This window comes from Enhydra lutris, unplaced genomic scaffold, assembly GCF_002288905.1.
Source record: "Enhydra lutris kenyoni isolate GAN:26980312 unplaced genomic scaffold, ASM228890v2 scaffoldscaffold24, whole genome shotgun sequence".
NCBI lineage: Eukaryota > Metazoa > Chordata > Mammalia > Carnivora > Mustelidae > Enhydra > Enhydra lutris.
Window position 1 is genome coordinate 21680842 of NW_019154108.1, and position 25924 is coordinate 21706765.

General features: G+C 36.4%; 1 protein-coding gene across 1 annotated transcript in view; it reads left to right on the forward strand.

Annotated features, from left to right (window-relative positions):
• Window positions 1-25924, forward strand: part of LOC111150763 (hemicentin 1) — a 471859-nt gene that overhangs the window by 252167 nt on the left and 193768 nt on the right. Inside the window, exons 19-30 of the mRNA XM_022508355.1 lie at window positions 922-1066; window positions 4002-4114; window positions 6028-6187; window positions 7010-7178; window positions 10484-10611; window positions 12106-12378; window positions 12937-13032; window positions 15478-15672; window positions 16702-16832; window positions 17199-17346; window positions 18474-18600; window positions 19369-19523. Coding sequence (XP_022364063.1) covers window positions 922-1066; window positions 4002-4114; window positions 6028-6187; window positions 7010-7178; window positions 10484-10611; window positions 12106-12378; window positions 12937-13032; window positions 15478-15672; window positions 16702-16832; window positions 17199-17346; window positions 18474-18600; window positions 19369-19523 — 1840 coding nt within the window. The remainder of the gene's footprint in view (window positions 1-921; window positions 1067-4001; window positions 4115-6027; window positions 6188-7009; window positions 7179-10483; window positions 10612-12105; window positions 12379-12936; window positions 13033-15477; window positions 15673-16701; window positions 16833-17198; window positions 17347-18473; window positions 18601-19368; window positions 19524-25924) is intronic.

Below are 25924 nucleotides of genomic sequence, written 5' to 3' on the forward strand. Positions count from 1 at the left end.
GATCTATTTTGTGTTTTTTTTTTTTCAGTCTATAACTTTGGCTTATGAAAGGATTATAAAAAATTGTCACAGTTCTATAGAATTTTTTGCAAACATGCTATCTCTGGCAATAAATTTTCATGTAGATAAGAGCACTTTTCCTTCCATTTTCCAGGGTAGTTAGACTCACTCTCTTTTTGAAGTACTAATTAGAAGTGAATTGACTCCTTGGAATAAGATGTAAAATTGTTCATATTTGCATAAAATCCTGAGGATAATTAGTAGACCTCACTCAATAATTAAATGCCCTTATAACAAAGGATAATACTGTTTGAGCACAAAGGTATCCTGTGATTGAACAAAATGCATAAATGTCAGTTAGAGTGACCATTTTTAACAGAAAATATTGCCAACCTTCTCTGACACAGTTCCTATATCATACATTGCCTCTAATATTTGCATCTTTCACCGAAAAAGGTGAGTGTTGAAATGAATCACATTCTCTCAACTTGAATGACTGGCTGTTTGCCAAAATGAAAATATCAAATAACTTGCAGGTGGTACTGTACGCTTCTTGAAAAACAACAAATTAGTAAAAAGTAAAAGTCACTAGTGGAATTTGCGTCCTGAGTGATACCAAAAATCACAGAGACATGAAATAGAGACATCACTTGTTTTGTGTCAAGTGATGTCTCCATGTTGTTTCTTTTTCCAGCATGTGCATAACTCCTACGGATGTTAGTATGTATAATATTTGGTGGTTTATCAGGATGACATATAATAGACTCTACTCTTTGTAACATTTTATACTCATCACTTTTCCCTTAAGGGTGTTAAAATATTTTGTTATAAGACATTTAATAACCCAGTTGGAAAAAAGAATCTGGTTTTAGCTTAGGGAACATTAGCTTTTAAATTAAATATGACTTTTTTTTCTTTAAGTTGGTCCAAAATCCTTACATCACTGTACGCAGTGACGGGAGTCTCCATATTGAAAGAGTTCGCCTTCAGGATGGAGGCAAATATACTTGTGTGGCCAGTAATGTTGCTGGAACTTTTAACAAAACTACCACTGTGGATGTACATGGTAAGAGACACACCCATTGTAATTCTTTCCAAACCATGTTCAAAGCTAGGTTTATGTCTCTAAATCAAATAACTCTGTCTTCTAGTTGTAAGAAGTAGACTTTTCCCCTAATTGTTATTCTTAACAGAAAGCCTTATTTCTTGAACACTATTTACATTGTTAAAGCTGTTTCCAGAATTCCCTTTCCTACATACACAGAAAGGCTTTATTGGGAGTCACCAGCTGAGTCTGGCCAAGGGCTTTTGTAAGTGGTTTCTTAATTGATAAAAGTGAACTGAGTTCTCAAAGAGTTATGTTTAAAAATACATTTTAATTTCAGGCAAGCTGAACTTATTATTCCATCCAAATTGCCTTTTTTTTTTTTTGGATTGTGCAACAAGCATGTCCTTACTAATGACCCCTTTGTGTGTTAGCTAGAAATGACCTAAACTTTTCTAAAGGCCACCTTATGTGCTCCAAACAGTCTTTTCGCATGTTAGATAACTTAAAAGGTCACAAATAAGAAAATCCAAAAGCTATCTTTTTCCGTTCATGACTAACAGTCACGAACTTTTTACATCTCAATAAATAAGTGACAACTTCATAGTTTAAGAAGTTGTCATAAGGGTTTTTTAAAAATATTTTCTTTAAAGACTTTGCAGCATTGCTTTAAATGTGGCATTAAAAAATAGTTCTGTGTACAGAGATGAAAGTAACACAGAACATTTGTTTTTAGTAAATTCATCCTTTTTTTAGGACATGAATTGGAGAATCCGGTAATTTCCACATTTTGCTTGGTCTATTGAAATTATCAGTGGATACAGACTGTCTTCTTTTTTTTTAATGTCTGTGTCTCGTTGTAAATAGCCTCTTCTGTTTCTCAATCTTATACCAGCCCCCACCAACATTGCATGGGATATTCTTGAAGAAATACTATTTTAAAGAAACATTAAAGTAACACTAAATTACAGTCTAAAAGAGTAAATGCACAATACCAGATTGAATACAATTATATACAATAAAAAACTATATACAAAAAAAAATACAATTTATTTTTAGAGCAAAATCAGTCCATCAATTTCCTAGAAGGTGCTTGGGGACTGCCTTGAGAATCTAGTATAGAAATACAATCATGTCACTCCATAGAATATTGTGTTGAGGAGGATTCTGAGGCAAATTTTTACTTGAGTGGAAGAGAGATGTGATTAGTTGGGATGTCACCCAGATCAGAGGAGCAAGGAAATAGATGAACCAGTGATGTGGTTTATCATGACACACTAAATGTTGATGATTAAAAGCTAAAAAGATCACTTCACCACATATTTCGTCCATCTTAAATGAAATTAAATGAGAAACTGTTTTAGTTACTAAGGTTAAAAAAAACCCAACCCAGACATTTGACAGGAACTAAACCGAGCAACCATTCAGCCAACAGGTTAGTTTTTGAGTTGGATGTGACACAGCATCACAAGTTCTCTATACCTCCGTAGGCATGTTAATTAGCACTGACATTCCTTCATTACTCTGCCTCGCCCCTTTTAAGAATACTCATTAAAAATTCTCAGTGACCAGTTCTTAAAAGGATAAATTAATGCATGCACATATAGATGTAAATTAAAATGGAAAACCACTCACTTGTCATCTTGATTTAGGTAGGTGAACAATCTGGAAAGAAACAGCCCTTCCACAGACAGATGTCATCAGATTTGAAAATGCCTAAATTTGCCACTTCCCCTAATAGCTGTCAAACTCAGTATGCATTTAAGAAAACGGCTTATTCCATGTGGCCACAAAATTACGGTAGAGTTGAGAGTCGACTCTTCCATGATGATTCTGAAATTAGAGAGTAGCCTGACATAGAGAGTATCTAGAATTTTTTTTGATAATTTTTTAAAAGAGGAAATTATCTAAGGAATAAACCCAGCCTTGGGAAAATACCAGTATGTAACAAAGCCTTCCAGGGATGTTTATGCACAGAAGTCTCTGGTATCTCTTGTTCTGGCAAACTTCTCCTCCCAGGTAGCTGTGATAATTCTAGAGAAACTTGTCTCAAAAGCAAGAGCTTCAGTGAGTACATGAGCCCTGGGGAGCCATTCCACTTTCATCTTTCCAGGGGAAGGAAAAGAAATGCCTGGTGTGTATCGGGCTTGTACTGTGTTCCTTGTGCTATGTTAAGAACTTTCATGTATGGGAACTTTGTTTATCAAATTCATTATTTTGAGAACATTGAGTATAGATAATTTCTCATATGCTAGTTGCCTGTGATTAATCGAGATATGCACAGAATGGAATCATTAATAGTCTTCCTTTTCCTTTTGCTTCTGCTCATATAATGTTAATTCTTCAGTTGCTTTCTAAAGTCAAAAGGTATTTTATTCTTCTTAGTGAAAACTACTGACTTAGAATCCTGTATTTTAGTCTTTTAAATGTGAACGCCTAAGGCCTTACAAGTTTTATTGTTGAATTTCTTTTAAGAAAACATATCCTTCTTTCTGGATTAAATTTAGTAGCTTGTTAAGCAATGCTTGTGAATAGGCAGATATTAAATGTGTAGTGGTTAAACAGTCCATTTCTCCAGCGGTGGGCTTACGTCAGCTCTTTGCAGCCTAATGGGTAATGGACAAGGATGAAAAGTATGGTTAAATGTGTAAATGCTCAGATGTAATTCCCTCTTGAGTTTCCAGGAAAACATGGATTTTCTTCAGTCTTACTTTTGTTAGGAAAGTTAACTTGCTATGCATAATTCACTACTTGACTTTAAGTTAGTATTTTATTAAAATGGTCAGATTAGAGTTACTGTATTTACTCTATTACACTCCTTTACAAGTTACTCTACGTTTTGATCGGAAAATGTTGTCTTAGCTAGTTTTTACGAATACACAATGTATTCTAAAAACGTATAACTTTAAATGGAAGAACAGATGCTCAGACTCTGAATATTGCCTCCTTTTTTCAGTCCTGCCAACCATTCAGCACGGGCAGCAGGTACTCAGCACAATTGAAGGCATTCCAGTAACTCTACCATGCAAAGCAAGTGGAATTCCCAAGCCATCCATCATCTGGTCCAAGGTAAATGACCTACCCAGTGGTGTTTGTTAATGTTACGTGTTATCACAGTGTTTGAATATTTTTTGTCATACACAGGACTTGTGACTGTCCCGTAGAATTTTTTTTTTAATTTTATTTATTTATTTGACAGACAGAGATCATAAGTAGGCAGAGAGGCAGGCAGAGAGAGAGGAAGGGAAGCAGGCTCCCCACTGAGCAGAGAGCCCGATGTGGGACTCGATCCCAGGACCCTGGGATCATGACCCGAGCTGAAGGCAGCGGTTCAACCCACTGAGCCACCCAGGCGCCCTGTCCCGTAGAATTTTATAAAAAGGAAAACCCATGCAGTCGTACCACTTGGAGGGGACCTTAAAATGTCCTTAGTACAGTCACCTACCTGATGCTGGAGTAACATTAACAACACAACAGTGAACGCTAACATAGCGCCTTCTGTATACCAGGAACTTTTCTAAACACTTAGCATGTTTGTAGCAGATCCTTTTCTACCCTTGCCACATCCCTGCAGCCGCTGTGATTTCAGCGCAACTCCGGTGGACAGCTCCGTGCACGCGGCCAGAGTCCCACTTCATGCGTGTCTCTCTCTAGGTTTTGGAATCAGGGCTTTCTCCAGAGTCCCACAAGGCCACTCAGCCTGCTCTTGGGTAGCTGAGAAGTGTAGGGGCATTAACAACAGGGGAGCAGGGGCATTAATTAACAGGGGAGCAGGTGTCCTTTATAAATGACCTGCTTCTCATCCATCAGAATACTTCTGAGTTTCTTCTACACGATTTCTCAAAGGATCCCAGCACATGGAAGCTTATCAGCCCAGCCACAGAGGAAACAAGAACACTGAAATCTTTTTAACTTTCCTTCCTTGTGTGCCTCACTCCCCCGCCCACATGCTTGAGCCTCTGGGGATCACTTTTCAACTAAACTTCTTGCCCCCAAATCTTTGTCTTTGACCCTTTCTTTTAGGAAGGCAAAATAAGACATACACAAACTCATTTATTCCCCTCTGTGTCCCTATCATGAAGTTGTCCAGCTTTTACTTGTCTTCTTGCAAGGAGGAAAAACCCATTTGCTAAGGAAGTCCTTTTCATCTTTGAACAGTCATGAAGATAGCATGTATTTTCTGTAAATTAATTTAAATCTGACAGCTATAAGTAATATAAAATGATGGCATAATAACAAAATGTGACATTTGTATAATTAGTACTACAACCCAAGCATTTTACCATAGCATCTAATTTTATATATCTACAAAGCTCTGAAATATAAAGTTGGTACTGACATCTGGAAGTTAAATAAAAAGGTTAAGATTTCTGCATTCTGGACACAAAAACCCAGGGCTGTTGCTGATCCCCAAACTCTACAGTGTCTGGTACTATATAGAAGTTTAATGCATTTTAGGAAAACATAAAAAGGAAAGGCCAGGGTGGCCTTTGTGCCAGGATAAAGCATGAAGGTTAAGAAAGAATTTGGGGTCCAGAGCCTGACTGCCAGGGTTCAAGTCCCAGAACTACCACAGACTGAGTGTTATTCCACATCATCCCCAACCTTTAATATTTTCATCTATAAAATGGGAGATTATGGTAGTTCCTGCTCATATGATTGCTTTGAACATGAAAATAGTTAATTCTGTGACGTGCTCAAAACTGTACATGGTTAGCTTATGACTGTCCCATTCATTATTATTACCATTATTCGCTCCATTTTTAAGTAGCTCTGGAACAAAGGGGACATGGTTCAGTGTGTCAAAATACTGCCTTTGCTTTCTTTGCTCTAATTTTCGTACAAATAACTTAAGTCAAATTAGCATTTTTCAAAAATCTAGTATTTTCCCCCATGGAGATCTTTTTTTTCCTCTCTTCCTTTTCCAGACATGAAGTCACTCCTTCATTATCTTAAAAAAACCTCTTTGTTGTGTTTCGCAGAAAGGCGAGCTGATCTCCACCAGCAGTGCTAAGTTTTCTGCAGGGGCTGACGGAAGTTTGTATGTGGTGTCACCTGGGGGTGAAGAGAGCGGGGAGTACGTCTGCACCGCCACCAATGCGGCCGGCTACGCCAAAAGGAAAGTGCAGCTGACCGTCTATGGTGAGAGCCCCTGGAGGAGTGTTTTCCTTTGACACTGTCTGCCGGTGCCAAAACTCACATTTCTCTCCCAAATTGTATTAGCAGGGGCTGTTCTCCTCAAGTGAACTGCATTTTACAAAAATGCATTTTTACTGCCAACCACCATTTCTTCTACTGAGATTCTTATTTAAAGGGAGAGTAATTGTATAGCCATTCGGAAAAATTTTATGGTGGTTCCCTGAGGAGGAGACTCGCTGCACCCAAGCAGCTTCAGAAACACCCCTTAGTTAAAACCCCCTCGCAAAGCCAAACCTTAGCCATGCCTTGGTGAGCACTCTGCCCTGAAGAATTCCTTGTACACAAATTTTTTTTTAAGATTTTATTTATTTATTTGACAGAGAGAGATCACAAGTAGACGGAGAGGCAGGCAGAGAGAGAGAGAGAAAGGGAAGCAGGCTCCCTGCTGAGCAGAGAGCCTGATGCGGGACTCGATCCCAGGACCCTGAGATCATGCCCTGAGCCGAAGGCAGCAGCTTAACCCACTGAGCCACCCAGGCACCCCAAGAATTCCTTGTACAAATGGCAGATTCTCGAAGGGCATTTCGGCTGACCTCTTCATTATGTTCTGAAAGGAAGAACTAAAAAGAGAAACTCTCTGGTCATTTTCCTTTCAGCTCTTGCTATAAATACATGAATGGAAAGTTTTGGAGATGCCCTGAAACTTTGGAATGCACAGCAGCATCTTTTTGTACATTTTTAAAGAATATTAGTAATCCACATTTGAATGTAAGGTAACTGTTTTCAATGTACTCTCTCCCTTCCAAAAACATGTGTTTATTTTAGTAAGGCCCAGAGTGTTTGGAGATCAACGAGGACTGTCTCAAGATAAGCCTGTTGAGATCTCCGTCCTTGCAGGGGAAGAGGTGACGCTTCCATGTGAAGTGAAGAGCTTACCCCCACCCATCATTACGTGGGCCAAAGAGACCCAGCTCATCTCTCCATTTTCTCCAAGGTAGGGGATCGGGGACAGACTATGACACGTGAAAACAATCTCTTGGGGCAGATGGGTGTACCTACTTAGGTTTACAGATGTTTCAAAAAATGATTTTTAAATTTGAGATAATTCACACATGTACCTGAACCTACAGCAAATATTTGTATACCTTCTAGATCATTCTTTAATATCAGAAACGCTAACACCCAACTTTGACGTAATTTCCCACAGGTGCCTCTACAGGGTAGTTACTGAAATGGAGCACATTTGTATGTAGATCTGTTTAGCACAAATGCATAGAACACATAGAATCTCATTAATCCCATATAAGTACACAATAAGTACTCTAATGACTAAGATTTGACTTTCATTAGATGGTTTTGTAAAATTTTCTTGATTAAACCCTTAGACATTTAAAGGCCCACCGAGACCATAAATTTGATAGGCTAATAATCTGATAGGCTAAATTTGATAGATGTGGAAACCAAAATGCCAGAGCCTTTAAGGTACCACCTTTGTTGCCCTGCAAGTACAAGGTTGAATTTACCTCCACCACTTAAAATTTGCCTGAAACTTTTGGCAATTTTTTTCAGTAGCCCTCTGAACCTTAGATTTCTTATTTATGAAATGGAGTTGATCTTTACCTGCAAGAATTATATAAGATAATGTATATTCCACACACCCCTGTCTCTAGTTCTCAAGGAATAGTAGCAATTACTATTTTAATTCAGTATCATGCCAGAAGTTACTGGTGGAATAAGAACTTATAGTCTCTAGCTGTGTCTGTTAAACTTACTGATGTATAGTTATGAAGCTAGATATTTATGCTACCACTGGTGAGGGTAAAAAAGACAATTAAAGAACTACTTTACATAAGCTTACTCTTTCTTTGAAAAATAATTTGCTTTGGATATTTTTGAGTGAAAGAAATACCATATTACAGATACAGTTAACATTTCCTTGTTTTCTTCCCCAACCCCTTGTCTTCCTTTCCAGAGGCAAATACTACCACAGACGTCACATGCCTCCTATGCAACCATTCTAACACTGTATAGGATCTTGTTTTCTATGTTTTTAATTTTGTGTGTCTGTTTTCAATTTGCCATGTAACATATTACCTATTATTTTACTGCTTGCTGTATTAAGTCAACATTTGTTCATTTTTGTACACATAGGTTTAGTTTCTTTCTTTTTAGTTTTTTTTTTTTCTTTTTAATTTGACAGAGATCACAAGTAGGCAGAGAGACAGACAGAGAGAGATGGGGGAGGGGGGAGCAGGCTCCCTGCTGAGCAGAGAGCCCCATGTGGGGCTCAATCCCAGGACCCTGAGATCATGACCTGAGCCAAAGGCAGAGGCTTAACCCACTGAGACACCCAGGTGCCCCTGGTTTAGTTTCTTTTTAACCACGATATACATAGTCTCCATTTTGTGTATACATTTCCCAGTGTATGGACATTCAGGGTTTTGTTTGTTTCTCTTGGGTCTGGTTTTAGTTTTTTGACTTTACAAACAAGGCTTTTTAGTGAAAGTCTTTATGTATGTCTCTCTGTATACACATGCATGACTTTCTTTAGGACTGGCCCCTAGAGCTGCAGTTTCTGGTCAGGATGAATTCCTACTTTCAGTTGTGTAGACGATGCAAAATGCGGTCCATAGAGGCACTCCTGGTTTGCCCTTCTCCCATTAGAAGAGAGGTGCACAGACGTCCCCATTATCATCAATGCCTGGTATCGATGGACTTAAACATTTTTGTTGTTCAGATGGGTGTGAAATGGTATCTTGCAACTGTCTGAGTTCTCATGTGACTGACTTCCAGGAGCCCAAAATGCTTTTATCTTTTTTTTTTTTTTTTAAGATTTTATTTATTTATTTGACAGAGATCACAAGTAGGCAGAGAGACAGGCAGAGAGAGAGGGGGAAGCAGGCTCCCTGCTGAGCAGAGAGCCTGATGCGGGGCCCGATCCCAGGACCCTGGGATCATGACCTGAGCGGAAGGCAGAGGCTTAACCCACTGAGCCACCCAGGCGCCCCTGCTTTTACCTTTTTGTTGGCATTTGTGTCATCTGTAACTTGCCTTTTTAAGCCTGCAGCACGGATTTCTGGTGACTTACTTGTCTTTTTCTTGTTGAATACAGAAATTGGGTCTGTATTCTTAATAGCACTCCTTTGTTGTATGTGTTGCAAATACCTTTCCTCAGACCACGGCAAGGTTTTAATGTGTGATGTTTGATTACATAGAATTTTACATTTTTTATGTAGCTCAGTGTATTACTTCTATTGTTTTTAAGACTTTTACTTTATGAAGAATATTAACATGGCCACCAGTGTTTTAGTCTAATATTTTAAGTTTGTTTTTCACATTATGGACCTTGATCCATATGAATTTTTATGTTGTGTCTGTTATTAGGTAGTGCTCTATTTTTTTAATTTTTAATTTTTTATTAACAAATAATGTATTATTAGCCCCAGGGGTACAGGTCTGTGAATCACCAGGTAGTAGTGTTCTATTTTGATTTATTTATTTTTCCCATGTGCAGACCTGTTGCCCAACATCATTTTTGAATAATTGGCCCTTTCCTTGCTCTTTGTAATAACATCTCCATCATTGAGTATTACATGTTGGATTTTCCTAGATGCTACGTCTTTGGGGGGAATTTTGTCTTTAACTATTTATTCATTTGTCTGTCTCAGGGCCAATAGAACAATTTTTCTTTTTCCTAGGTACACAAGAAATCTTGATATTAAGCATGTCTATCTGACCCTCTCCTCCTTAAACTTATTTCAATACAGTTAACATAATAACATTTTTATATGTCGATCTGGCTCACTCAACTACATTATTGTCCTGTAGGAAGAACGTATTCAGTAAATTTTTGAGAATTACGAATGTACCTTCTTTCACCTTTATTTTAACACATTAAATTTTTTAACAGAGCATTGCAGAAAAAACAGGACAGTATTCAAAATATGTTCAAACTTACTAAAATATATATTTGCTTTATATAGTCACAATTTAATAAGACAGACAGAGGTACAAGTTTTTGATAATTGCAGACCATTAGGTTAGATCTAAGGGTAAAAGGAAACTGATTTTGTATTTGTAAGAACATCATGCAGAATGTATACACTGTATACTATGACATCAATACACACAATAGAATTATGAAAATTCCTGATATTAAAGGTGTATAGAAATAATATAGATGGGAGAATGGTTTCAAAAATGGCTTGCAGAGTAGAAATTTCACACTGAAGTGCAGCTGCATTGGGGATATTAAAATTCTGATGTTCTATGGTCTACTATGTGGTTTCTTTCTTTTAGACACACATTCCTCCCTTCTGGTTCAATGAAGATCATTGAGACCCGCGTTTCAGATAGTGGGATGTATCTTTGCGTTGCCACAAATATAGCTGGGAACGTGACTCAGTCTGTTAAATTAAATGTCCATGGTGAGTTTTGAAATGAAGGCATGTGATATCTGTGTACTGGCCACAGGAAAATCAGTCCTAGTAGTTTCTTTGATAGTCTCCAAATTGTGTGTAGAGTAATTAGAGAAAAATTTTCTAAAATTGAAGACTTGGTGATTTTCTTTCATTTCCTCTGGAAAGTTTATTTGCCATCTATAGACAACTTTTTCCCTTTTCCTTAAATAAACAGTATTGAAATTTTGGCTCTTCTTTTTACTAAATGTCTACAGTCACTTATGACAACTCTTGATACACTGTAAAAAAAAAAAGTGTTTAGACTGACGGCTTTTTGTAGAAGTGATTGTGAGTTCTCAAAGAAGAATTTATTAGTATTTAAATGGTCATTTTCAATATTCAAAGAATTCGTCAACTGAAAGCATTATGCTTCCTGGAACTCTTTAACTTTTAAAAAACTTTCGGTTAATCTGTTTTATTCCCTCAACTTTACCATAGTCTGTCCAAAATAGATATTTATTTAACACATGCTTAGTGAGTACATTCTCTGTCAGGCATTATATAGGTGCCAAATATTCAAATATCAGGAAAAGATTTTCTTAGGTAGCATTGCCCTGATTTCCCTTTCGGATCAGTCACTGTAATAGTGTCCTATTAGCCATGGGATTTGAGATCCAAGGAGAGTTCTGTCATTTACTAGCTGTGGTGTATCTTGGGCATTTTACCTACCCTCTCTTACCTTTAGTTTTCTCTTTCATAAAATGATGCTAACAATCCTCTCAAAATTATAAGGTTGTCACAACCTTATAATTGGCTAAATATTAAGTTTAAAAAACAAAGGACTGAGGAATGGGGCTTTGTAGGGATGTAAGGTACATAAATTCTAACGATATCCTTATGAGTTAACTTGATTCTCTAGTGTATAATGCATGGATGTGCATTTGCCAGTGTTCTGATAAATTACCTCATTTTTCTAAAGGAAGGTAGATAAAGACAAGTAATAGAGGCTTGATTTTGATTTTGATTTTCTTCTCTGAAATTAGCAAAAGTTTTTACTAGAAACTTTTTTCACTGTCTGGCTAAACCTTCCACGAAGAGAGCAAAAACTAGGAACACCTGAAGAGAAATGCTTTTTCTTTTACTTCCTTATATTATAGAAATCATTGCCTTTTAAGAGGGTTTTAAACTTTAAATTATTTATAAATTAAAGGAAACCTAACATTTTCAAACACTTGTCTTTCCCTCAAGTTTGGCATGAGGGCTTTTCTATTTATTATTGCCCATAATCCTTGCAGTGGACTGGTATTGAAGAGGTTATTCTTGCCTGGATTATCAAGGAAACGGGCCTCAGGAAATTTACTGACTTGCCCTAGATCGCACAGCTAGTACGTGGCCTGAGCCTGGGTCCACATCCTGAGACTGTTCTACTTTCTGTGCTGCTTCTTTGTAAGGAGTTCTCATTAACAGTGAGAAGAGAAAGGAATTTCTTAAATTGGATTATTAATCCCCAATTGTTTCTAGTTCCTCCAAAGATACAGCGTGGCCCTAAACTTATGAAAGTCCAAGCTGGTCAAAGAGTGGACATCCTGTGCAACGCTCAAGGGACGCCTCTTCCTGTAATCACGTGGTTGAAGGGTGGAAGTGCCGCGCTGGTGGACGGAGCGCGGCTTGTGAGCAATTCAGATGGAACGTTAAGCGTTGACCCAGCCCTGCTCTCGGATGCCGGCGTCTATACATGTGTCGCTACTAACACGGCAGGCAGTGATGAAACAGAAATAACGCTACATGTCCAAGGTGATTTTGGGCATAAGAAAATACATGTAGGGTGGGGGCATCAAGCTGGCAAAAGCTGTTCTCCTGTGAGTAGACAGAAAGCAAGGGAAAAAGTAAGAAATACAGATCGTGAGAAGTACTGTGCAGAAAATTAAAATTGGGTGATGCTGTCTGCAATTGTCTCCTTTAAAGATTTTATTTATTTGAGAGAGAGAGGAGAAAGAGAGAGAGAATCCCAAACGGACTCTGCGCTGAGCACAGCCCAACACAGGGCTTGATCTCATGACCCTGGATCAGGACCAGAGCCACAATCAAGAGTCCGTCTATTAACTGGCTGGGCTCCCCAGGCACCCTGTATCTTGTCTTCTCTAGCAAAATATTTGACTATATATTTTTAGCAGTTTGATAAATGTACTGCATAGCCTGAGGTAGATATGTCTGGCAGCTAGAAATATGTGTCATATTAGGAAGAGAGTCAGGAAAGGTAACAGTTCACCAGTGTAGCTGGTTGATGGTGCTGCGGGAGAGTTTGGTATTGCTTAAAGAAAGCCCGCGATAATGCATTTATTGTTCTAATAGAACCGCCTACACTGGAAGACCTAGAACCTCCATATAACACCCCATTCCAAGAAAGAGTGGCCAGTGAACGCATTGCATTTCCATGTCCTGCAAAAGGTATGTAGTCCTTGGACATACGGGCATTAGCATAATGTTATATTATTTCAGAATTCTCTATTGAACCCAAAACATCTTTATGGAAAGATCCACTTGTTAGTCCTTGTTACAACATTTGGGCATTAATCGCTCTTTTAAATAACACCTCTTTGAATAGGTATTTTTCTCTCACCGGTATTTTATCTACTTCAATGGAAAAACCTCTGTTCTTCCAAGCTTGCCTTATCAATCATGTTTCCCATGTAGTACTTGCTCCTTCATGTTAATTCTTAGTTCATTCGGTCTTGATAAGATTTCTCATTAAAATGTAACAGCTAGAGCTATTCAGAATTTTTTGCATTTATCTCACTCAGAAGTATAAATTAAGACTAACCCCTGATACTGCTCTTCTGAAAACCTCTTTTCTTAGATTTACCCTCTACTGGTAATCCTAAAGGCAGGTTCTACCTTGATACTCTGAGGCTCATCCAAACTCCTTTTACCTTCCCGAATTTCTGGGGTTTCTATCCCACAATGTTTCCTGGCAGGAAACTCTTATTCTCTCTCCTCAGGGGGATGGGAAAGAGGCGTTGTCACTACCACCCTTGGGATGCCAGTAGGTGGTTCAGAACGTCCTCCCTTTCACATATGCTTTCATCCACAGTGACTCAGATGTGTTTGCAGCAGTTCTGGTAAAGTCCAGACAGTATTCTTTCTGTCACCTCCATGCAGTTGGTATCTTCATTGCTCCCACAAAGGCCTCTTAACGATTGTTCCTGGAGGCAGCGGCAGATGAAGGGCCTCATGGCTCTTCCTGTTTCTGTAGCAAGATTTTGCATCTCTCCACAGTAGCTCTCACCAATGATTATTTTCTAGTAGCATTACTAGAGAACTTTAACGAGCTTTTCACATATCAAAATAATTATCAGTAACTAGCCCCATAGTGGTGAAGGAGGAGACAAGTCCTGGAGAAGAGACCCTTTGAAGGGTTTAAAGTCGGGTATTTGAGTACTTGCTGCTTCTGGATCCCTTCCAGTGGCACTGCAGCCCTTTGCTCTCTGTTGGATCCCCGACTCCAAGGCTGACTGGACTTTCCTTTTCCCAGCTGTTTTGACTTCCCTATTCCACTTCGAAAAACCACGTCTTGGGTTCGCCTTCCTTGTCTTGTGCAACAAGTCTCATCTTGTACATGACAGTTCTACCATTTATAAGTTAAAAAGACTGCAACTTCTCTGGCTTGTTTATTTAATTTTTCATTTATTCACTCTACAAGTATTCATTGAGAAGTCTGATTGAAATGCATAAAGGAATGAGTGGGATGTGAAGAAATGAGGCAATGATTATAACCCTTTTTTCCTTGAAAACGTAGACACCTGCAGTCCGTCAGTTCACCTTCTCTTTCTCATCTTCACTGTTAGCTCAATGAAATAGGCCAATTTTTTTTGTTTTATTTTTTTTCTCATAAGTACAACTTTCATAGTCACTTTCAAAATTCCTTAACTCAACTTGAGTTTAGCCTTAGTGACACATTCTATATATTCTGCCATTCTTTTGTATTTGTCTTGGATTATGTGCCAAAACTTTAATATTTTTCATTATCCTTTAATATAAGATTATTGACAATGTCATACAAATGCATTAAATATCCTTTTTATTTTTATAGGTATTAAGTAAATTTTGAAAGTACTTAGACTAGTGCCTGATACATTATTTGCTAAGTAAATACATTCTTAATGCAGAATTCATGTTTGTCTATTTCCGGTATGTACTTTTGGCTCTATTACATACTTCAAGATGGTTTTATCACTTCTACTCAGCAGCACATCACTTCCACTTACTCATAAATAAATCTAGGAAATCAGTCCTGCCCTCCGCTTGCCCAGTTTTCTTTTCAGCATAAAAAGTCAAGAATTGTTCCTATTGTCCTATATTTAACAGCATGAGATCACCAAATGTGTCAGTAGTAGAAGTTCCTCATCTCTAGGGTATCTGGACTATTTAAAGTGTGAATTATAGAGCATCGCTTCTGCACTTGTGACTCTACTTCTTTGGGCAATCTTTATGTTATGTTCCTGGGATAGCCTCTTACTTTTTGTTCTTCATTTATTTTTATCCCCAACCTCTCTTCACTTGATCAGTAGAGTTTTTTCCCCATTAATTACAATGATCTCACACAAGAAAATGCTTCGGTTTGCTTACTGTCTTCTGAAAGTCTTGATAAAAACAACTGACTCAAACTTTACCCTAGAGACCATAGGTCTATTAAGACCGATCAGGAATTAGAAGCATTAAATACCATAATCTCTTTGAAATTTCATGCCAGGAGAAATATCTTGAAAGTAGCATGGTACCTTAGGGTACCTTACAGTCATAACAAAATTTTTGTTTCTCCTCAATGTATTTGAGATTTAATAATGATTCCTAGTTTTATTATAGAATATCACAAAATTATGATTTCTCATTTAGGTACCCCCAAACCAACTATCAAATGGATATGGAATGGGAGAGAGCTGACAGGCAGAGAGCCTGGTATTTCTATCTTGGAAGATGGCACATTGTTGGTCATTGCTTCTGTTACACCCTCTGACAATGGGGAGTATATCTGTGTGGCCGTCAATGAAGCTGGAACCACAGAAAAAAAATATAACCTCAAAGTCCATGGTAAACATAGATAAAATAACAAAATCATATGGTTGAATATGTGACATTTTCTAATTATTATATATGTAAATTATTCTTTCAATGTAGTATTATTTAAAATTAATGTGAATAGAATGTTATCAAACAAGAAATTGATAATCTGATTGCATTCATTACTTGATTAATTTCAAATTTTATGTAATTTATTGTGACTTTATTTAAAATTCAGGTGGCAGAATAGTCAGAAGTCTCATGACCTAAGCTAAGCTATGTACTTATCCCCCCAACAACAGAGAAATTTATTAAGTTTGTGTGTGTGCATGCGTGTATTTCCCAGAGATATTTTATACATAAGGAGGAAATGAGAATATATATTTTATTCTCTTTTTATGTATCAAAAGGTACATATATAGGAGAATATTACATCCATTATGCTACACCTTGTCTATTTTACCAAAATATCCATCTTTGGAATTATTCATTATTCCTAACTCTTATTTATACCGATCTAGCATCCCACTGTATGGGTATGTCATGATGTCCTTAACCTGCATCTATTAATGATGAACATTCAGGTGTTACCAATTATTTGTTATTATAAGTAATGCTTTAATGAAATAGTTGTACATTTGTACATCAGTCAAAGGTTATGTTCATTTGGAAATTTCATGGATATTGGCTTCCCGTAGACACTGGGATATATGCACTTCCATCAGCAAAATAGTGACCCCCTCACATGACTTAATTAAGACCCTAGCAGTTTACATTTTTAGTGGTATGTGGAATAACTAGTTCCTCCCTTAAATTTATCCTAAGTTTTATCCTCACTTCAAAACTCTGAATTGATAATTAAAGTAAAACTTTAAGAAGAGTTATTTATAAATATATTGGTCAAGATTTTCATTTTGTGTTAAGGCATGTGCTTGAATATGACCAGCCTTTCTAGCTATCAGGTATCTTAGAATTTGCTTTCTAAAGGCCTGTGTAAAGAAACCTCAGAAGTAATATTTATTACAAAATTACCTAGCCATGACTCCTCTCTTTTTGCAGTTCCTCCAGTAATTAAAGATAAAGAACAGATAACAAATGTATCTGTGCTGGTCAATCAGCCAACCAATCTCTTTTGCGAAGTTGAAGGTACGCCTTCTCCCATCATTATGTGGTATAAAGATGAAGTTCAGGTAAGTGAAGACATCAGGATATGCATAATTCCTTGCCGCTGCCTCTGAAATAAATCATTCAAATGTGACTTTCCAGGGCGCCTGGGTGGCTCAGTGGGTTTAAGCCTCTGCCTTCAGCTCAGATCATGATCCCAGGGTCCTGGGATCGAGCTCCACATCGGGCTCTCTGCTCAGCAGGGAGCCTGCTTCCTCCTCTGTCTCTCTGCCTGCTTCTCTGCCTACTTGTGATCTCTGTCAAATAAATAAATAAAATCTTTTTAAAAATGTGACTTTCCTATTAATAATGATATAAAGCTTCCATGTCAATTACTAGTTGTGCATCTGTGTGAGGACTGGAAATAACACTGCCCGTTTTGGCCTTTGAAGGTGACTGAAAGCAGTACTATCCAGATCGTGAACAATGGGAAGATATTAAAGCTCTTCAGAGTCGCTCTGGAGGACGCAGGAAGCTATTCCTGTAAAGCAGTTAATGTTGCAGGCACTTCTCAGAAGTATTTTAACATCGAGGTGTTAGGTAAGGGAAACAGTCCTTTAAGAACCTACAATTTTCAGATGCATTTCTTATAATAGGATGGAGCTGACAGTTATGAAAGAACAAAGAGCTTAAAAAAATTGATAAGAGAAATATTATTTGTTTCACTCTTTCATTAGTTTTGTTTTTAATATTGGTTACCCAGAATCCTCTGATATAGAATATTTTAAGTTATTATTTATCATAGAGATGTCTGTGAATATTTGGACATAAAATAATAAATTACTGCTCTTGTTGATTTCTTTTATTACGTGGTCAGGAAGTTCTCTGGGAAGTAACTATATGGGATGATGCAGAGTAAAACTCACTATTGCTCTCTCCCTGCATTCTGATGAACTCTTACAACTAAATCACCACAGCCCTGATCAATTAAGAGGGGAAGATTCTGAGTGTGGGTAGAAGAATTGGGATATAATGCATTTAGGTCATTTTAAGGGTGCTCATAAATTTAAAGTTTTGTAATTTTAGTTTATGAAATTCTATTTGCTAATCTTGTGATAAAATGACTTCCTTCCTTTTCAATATTTTATTCATCCAAATGGGCATATGTTTCTAAGTCTGGGGTGGAAATAAAGTCTGGGAATGATGCTGCATTGAAATAACCATTTTTAAGCTGCTTCAGCATAAAAATAATCCCTCTCATTAGTCTACTCAGAGACTGAAATACTTTGCATTTCCTCTACCAAAAGTATTCTTATTATATTTACATACAGGCTATGAAAAACAAACTAATTTTTTTTATCATTAGTCGTATTGGCATGATTTCTCTTCGCATTCATTTACTTTGAATTCTGTATACTGATGACTCCCAAATTTTTATTTCCAGCTCAGACTTCTTCTGTGAGCTCTAAGAATATATATCTCATCTCCGCAGTATCTTGACTTGAATGTCTTAGGAGCATATCAAACAGAAATAAGATTTTAATATTAAAAATAAAATATCACACAATAATACCTTTTATATTATATCTGTGGACCCACCCAAATGCTAAATTTAAATATATTAAAATCTTATTGAAATATTGTAGAGATAAAAAATAATCTATTCTTCCTCCCTCCACTCTTTTTGGGAAATCATAGATTTTCACGACAAAATGTCTTTGTTCAAGTCCCACCCACCATAATAGGTGCTGGCTCTCCAAATGAAGTCTCTGTTGTCCTCAACCGTGATATCACCCTTGAATGCCAAGTCAAAGGCACACCCTTCCCCGTTATTCACTGGTTCAAGGATGGCAAGTGAGTACCCTTTCTCTATTTGTTGCAAGGGTCTGACTGATAGGAAGTAGATGTGAAAATGCTTGCGGATGTTCTCCCTTTCAGTTATTTTAAACACGTAGATATTATTAAATGAACATGAAGGAAAAACAATATTGTTTTGAATAATATTGTTCAAAGCTGGTCTCAAAGTCTTATAATACCTTTCATTCTTATGAATTATATGACTTTATAAATGCTGTGAATTTATTTTAGAAACACAGAGGTTAAAAACATAGAAAACTCAAATTTATTATACACTAAATATTGTGCCCTATAACTAAGAATAAAAAATGAAAAATGCAAGACTCAAATGCAGAGATAATTTTGCCTTTACATGGAACTGTTTGAATTATGAGAAAAGAAAATTTTTATGACATGATGAATACTTAGGCTGGTTCTCTAGAGGTAGAAAAAGAAACAATCACAGAAGAGGAGTAGATATTCCCCAGACTTCACGTTCCAGGGCTACTGAGGTTTGTCCACACTGACATGGCTGCAGTAATCTGTATTATTTGTGAGAACTTATTTTTCACAACATGGTCACAGTTCGAGTATTATTATGGGTATTGAGAGCAGCTGTCTAAGACTTAAGTAGCAAAGAGAAGAGATTTGGATTGTATAGAATAAAGTGTGCAACTACGTATAAGTAAAGTATGTAGACTTTTTAAGTTGTGACCAACAAGAGAGGAAACAGGAAAATGAAATGAAATGAAAATGGACCCACAGGATAAAATTTATTTTTTCTAGGCCTTTATTTTTAGAAGATCCTAACATTGAACTTCTAGACAGAGGACAAGTTCTGCATTTAAAGAATGCACGAAGAAGTGACAAAGGGCGCTACCAGTGTGCTGCGTCCAGTGAGGCTGGCAAACAAGCGAAGGATATAAAACTGACTGTCTATAGTAAGTGTGGTTTTCTTATGCTTTTTGTTATTATCAATTCTCACTATAAATTGAAATGGGAGGGAGCACCTAGGTGGGTCAATCAGCTAAGTGTCCGCTTCTTTATTTTGGCTCAAGTCTTGATCTCAGGGTCATGAGATTGTGCACGCAGCTGTGTGCGCTCTCTCTTTCAAAAAAAAAGTTGAAAAGAAGAATTTAATGTTAAATGTTCTTTTATTCAATGCTGAATAATTTGGAATGTTACTTACTTTAAAAGAAAGAGCCTGTCTTTTGTGTTTTAGACTAGAACATTGCATTCGGTTTTAGTGCATTTTGTCATGAAGTAAGGATTTCTTTGAGAGTTCTGTCGATTTTCAGTTGATGTTGCTCAGGAAGGAAGGTATTTCTTAATTGATTAATAGGTAATAAACCAAATGTCTATATCTTTAAAAGGGTTAAAAGAAAAAAAAAAACAACCTCTAAAAAGAGTTGAGATGCATGAATTGAATGAAGCCAGTGGTATGCAAACCATTCAACTCTTCTCTTTTCCTACCATCTTGGCCTTTATTCTGACTACAAGAAGATATTTTAAATGCCTTATGTTTGTGCTGCTGTTCTCTCCCAGCTAAATCCCCACCAGAAGACTTAGCCCTCATTTCACTAAAAGTCCCAATATCCCCTGAGGAGGATGAATTCCCATTTTTTTTCTTTTTTAAACACTTAGAGTCATAGGAAGGCACAAGAACATTACATTTCAGGCAGAAAGAATTACCCAATAGAAAGGAACAGAACTCAGTAGGCTGGTCATGCTTATTGTGGTTCTACTTATTGCACTAATTTCTGTCTGTCCAGAGTGCATGATACTCAAGAAATTTTAGATACTTTAGCAATCTCACCTCTTTACAGGATCTTCCCAATCCAAGCAATCACCCAATCACTATTATATTGTCCGAGTTTATTTTCTTCATAGCACATATTACTGTCTGGTAAGTTACTGCTTAATTCTGGGTTTATTTACCTACTTGCTGTTTGTGTCCAAGGAAGCTAAACTTCACAAGAGCAGGGGGCCTTGTTTTGCTGGTTCCCTACTTTGATACATGGTAGCGCTCAAGAAATGTTTGCTGAATGAAAGAATGGTCTAGTGATACACTGTCTAATATGGTAACCACTAGCCACAGGAGGGTCTTGAGCCCTGGAAATGTGGCTAGTCCAAACTGACACAAGCTATAAGTACAAAATATAGACCAGATAGCAAAGACTTAATATGAAAATATAATATAAGATATCTAATTAATACTTTTATATTGATAACATCTGAAATGATGGTATTTTGTATATACTGGGCTAAGTAAAATACATTATGAAAACCGATTTCCTCTGTTTATATTCAAATTTTTTTAACAAGGCCACTAGAAAAACTTGTATTATATATATGGTTAGCATTATATTTCTTTTTTTAATTTTATTTTTTTGTTTTACTAATTTTTATTATTTTTTTTTATTATGTTGAGTTAGCCAGCATATGGTACATCGTAAGTTTTTGTTGTATTGTAGCATTATATTTCTACTGGATAACACTGGTCTAGTCATTAATAAGAACTTGTGCTTCTGAGACAGGTAGGAGAGTTGAGATCCAGCTTGTGCCATTCACTAGCTTTGTGACTTTGGACACATTACCCAGCCCTTTGATCTTCAGTTTCCTCATCTGTAAAATGGGGATAATAATAGCACCTACTTAATACTATTATTGTGAGGATCAAAAGCTAGACACCTTATTGGGTTACCTGGCTTATAGTAAGAGTTTAATAAATAATTATTTGTTTTTCATTATTTACTTGGTGATTGTATTGTCTTACTAGCTTGATTTTTATATAACTTCACTGAATTTGAAATTTCCCTTTTCTAGTGTTAGTGTCTTCATATAAAATTTGAATAGCTCTCTTGAATCAAAGAGATTTTATTTAACGCATGCTTTTAAACCATTTCTATCTATAAATAGAAACCTTGGAAGAAGTCAGTCATGAAAAGACATGCCTTCCAAAAAAGAGTAACATTACTGAAAGATTGGCAATCCTGAATCCAAGTTAAACAAAAGTGTTATTGCTACTCCTGGCCTCCTACCAGGACCAGACATTTAAATAATAGGTGCAAATTTTCCCCTAAGCTTTTGAGTAGTCTTCTCTGTGTTGTTGTATTATTGCCGAGGTCTATGATGAATACATTTTGGTGATTCAGTGAGACAGCTATTTCCATAGGACTTGGGTTCTTGTATTTCAGATCCTCTCGTTCACTCTGTATGGTGCCCTCAAGCACCTAGAAGAGAGGGATCTATAGTGATTAAATTTTGTAGGACTGTCTGAGATGAAAGGCATTATAACACTGTGAAGTTCTGAGTATTATAATTCAGGAATAGTGCATTTCTTTTCTCTCAAGCTTGTCTGCACTTCCAAGTGGGTAATCTAAAGCTTATGTTATTTCACTTACGAAAGTGCTTTTATTCCTAAGAATGAATGAAACAGACACCATAATTGGACTAACTGTGAGGAATATTTATGTAGATTTCTGACTGAGAATGTGCTTCACACCACAATTGATTGATTCATTTGTTTTTCTTATTTACGTATTAACATGAGGGCAGAACAGGTGATGTACTTGAAAGGCAGAAATGCATGTGGTGTCTGAATAAGGAAAGAAATGGAGAAAAAAATGAGAGTGGAAAAGTAAGAGATGGCGAGGAAGAGGAGGGGGAAAGATGTGAAAGAAGGAAGGAAATAAAAGAGCTTTTAATATCCTATGGGGAGATTGTGTAAACTGACAGCTGTTAGTTCTGAGGCAAAGATATTTAACCTGAGGTCCATGTTTGAGTTTAGGAAGTCTGAGATCCTCTCTCCAAAGTCCAAAAGTCTTTGACTACATATGTGCAGTGCATTTTAATGTGCAGTTTATTCATAACCTTTATCTAGAACAACTTCCCTCAGACAGAAGTTCTCAGAAAAGCATATATGAATTAAATTGAAATAGGAAGTGACATTTATTTATGCGACAAATTTCAGCTGTAGATGGTGTGTTGTTCTGATGTCAATCAGAAATGTTCCTTGAGAAAAAAGAAATGTTCTTTGAGTAATTTTTCTCAATTTCATTAATGCAGATTTTTAAAAAATAGCTCCTTTTCGGTGCAATGATATTATGCCTTTGTAAAACAATCATGGAGAATAGGGACTTATTTAAACCTACATTCTTATTTTCATTAGTGTAGCATCTAACTAATTGCCAGCTGATTTAGGCAACTTGAGCCAGAAGTTTGATATGTGTTTCTAGATTAACATGTGACATAAGTAGCCTCAAAACCAAATTAAAATTTTAAATCTGAATAAAATGCTCTTCCTTAAGATTTCACAATGGTGGCTTGAATTTGTATTAATTAGTTATCTTGGATTTGGCAAACCTTTTTTTAAGATTTTTTTTTTTTTAAGATTTTATTTATTTATTTGAGAGAGGGAGTGAGAACATGAGAGGGGAGAAGGTCAGAGGGAGAAGCAGGCTCTCTGCAGAGCTGGGAGCCAGATGTGGGACTCAATCCCAGGACTCCGGGACCATGACCTGAGCCGAAGGCAGTTGCCCAACTGACTGAGCCACCCAGGTGCCCCAAACCTTTTTTATAAAGGGCAAGATAGTAAATATTTTGGATTTTGCAGACCATGAGACAAAATCAAGGATATTTTATCAGTACTTATATATCAAATAGAAATAAATTTCTACCTATTGTCTATTGATGAAATTCTTTTTTCTGGTAATTTAAAAATATATAATTTTTTAATAGTATAAGCGTACTAATGAGAAGAATGGAATTCTTTGGGGAGGGGATAAATTTTAATTAATTGAAGGTCAAAATTGATTGCAAATATTCATCTGTTAATGCTGATCTGTAATGAAATCTTATGTATTTTACCTTGGAAAATGTCTTTCCATGCAGATATGTACTGTAAAATACCAATATAAGATTGCGAACATATCATTTTAATTGACCATATCCATTGCTTTGAAGACATTTATAGAATTCTCTTATATTCTCTTGATAATTAATTTTTAGCATACCATACCACAGATTAAATAATTCCAATTGAAAGTTGAATGGAAGGTCCTCATTGTCAGAGAGAACTGAACTTTGAATGTAGAAACTTCCTTTGTATTTGCATCAAGGTCTGACAAACATTGCTGAAACTGAAATTTGAGCATAAAAAATATATCCACAGTGAATTCCCTACAGGGAATGGAGATCTCAGTTTTGTTTACAGCATGGGAAATTTATAAAGCAACTTGACATTAATTGTGATTCAAGCAAAATGACACCTTAGTTTAAGTTTTGCATTTACTTTTTAAATTTTTTTAAAAGATTTTATTTATTTATTTGACAGAGAGACACAGTGAGAGAGGGAATACAAGCAGGGGAGTGGGAGAGGGAGAAGCAGGCATCCCTCTCTCTGAGCAGGGAGCCCAATGTGGGGCTTGATCCCAAAACACTGGGATCATAACCTGAGCCTAAGGCAGAAGCTTAATGACTGAGCCAGGTGCCCCTAAGTTTTGCATTTAAATGCTGTTTTGGTCTAGTAATTTTAGGCTGAATTGTTAGGAAACATTATCAAGTTTATAGCAAAACTAATTTCCCAAATCATTCATTGATATTCAAGAATAATGTTTGAGGACAATTCTTTTCATTCAGAAAAAAATAGTCTCAGCCCTGAGCTCAAAAAATTAAAATATATTTACCACCATTAAGGCACTGAGTTGCTCTATGGTAGGAGGTAGGGCAAGTCTTTATATTCAGTTTCTACTTGTAGGAAAATTCATAGAACTGATGATGTTGAAGTCCATAAGGGAAGATAAAAGATCCCATGGATACTTCTGTTTATTAACATATGAATATTTTACACAGGGGGCTTGCTGATAAATAATGCAAGGAGTAGAGACTTTTAAAATCTTACATTTTTTTAAAAAAATGTTATTTATTTATTTGGCAGAGAGACAGATGCGAGGGAGGAAACAGAAGCGGGGGGAATGGGAGAGGGACCCTGATGTGGGGCTTGATCCCAGGACCCTGGGATCATAACCTGAGCCTAAGGCAGGCACTTAATGACTGAGCCACCACCCCTAAAACCTTACCTTTTAATTAGCTTTGTAAATTTATCTAAGCCTTTTCCTGCCCTACACATATTTTTACCACCATCAGTGGCACCGTATCTTAGCAGATTCCACTTCAGGTTGTAATGAATTCGTGTTTTGTTTTTTAACTTCTTTGAAAATATTTTTGTCTGTAGTCATTCCATGCAGACTATTCTTAGAGATTAATTCTTCAGTTTCTTCAAACTTGGCCTTGATTCCTCAAACAAAAAGCAGTATCAGTAACATCTCCTAATTTATCAGGGGCCAAGAATATTATTCAGAAAATTTGCCTTTAAAAATTAACTGTCAATGTTATTCCCAGCGTTCTCTACTCTTCAAGCAATGATTCTCATGGAAAGGCCCATAATCTTAAACAAAGACTTAAGATTTCTCTGGACACATTTCTATGACTACTGACTGTAATCATCCCTGATTTTAATTAAATTACTATCGGTAAATGGCTTTTCTTGCCTGGTGAACATATGAACCACTGAGAAACTTATTTTGATTGTAACCTCATTTTGACTTTTTGTTTTTGTGAAGAAGTTCTATTATGAGTCAGTCCATTTTACATTTTCTAATTTTTCCAACTGTTGTTTTGAATTGGAAGTAACGTGACAACTGCTTAGTGTAGTGGTGTTAGTGTATATTGTAATCTTTCAGAACAGCTATAGAGTTATTACAACTAGAAAACAACAATGCTTTGCCACTTGATTTATAACATAATAATCCACACTGTGTCATGCTTTAAAAATGTGATGCATTAAAGTCTTCTTTTCCTTCCTTCTTTTGACATGAGAAGTATGCGCTGATAATAAAAATGAAATAAAATATCATAGTATGGTGATTTGCATGGCAACTTGAAATTTTATTGAGTTATAACTGTCACTTAAATTTATGGTGAGCTGAGCAGCAGTGAGAAGCAATAAGAATATGTATTTGCTATTTTTTACAACTACCCTAACTCAGTTATTAGAGAGAGAAAATAACCATAGACAATCTGTAAACAAATGAGTGTGTCTATATCCCAATAAAATTTTATACACTTGTTTGAATTTCATATAATTTTCACATGTCACAAAATATTATTAGTATTATTTTTATTTTTTTCCCAACCATTTAAAAATGTAAAAAGTATTTTTAGCTCAGCATCTCCATGCCTTGCCCGTGAACCATAGTTGGTTTCCCTGAGCTATATATTAAGCCACTTTATAAGAAAATTATTCCATCACCATGTTCACTTCATAGTATAGTAGATCTTT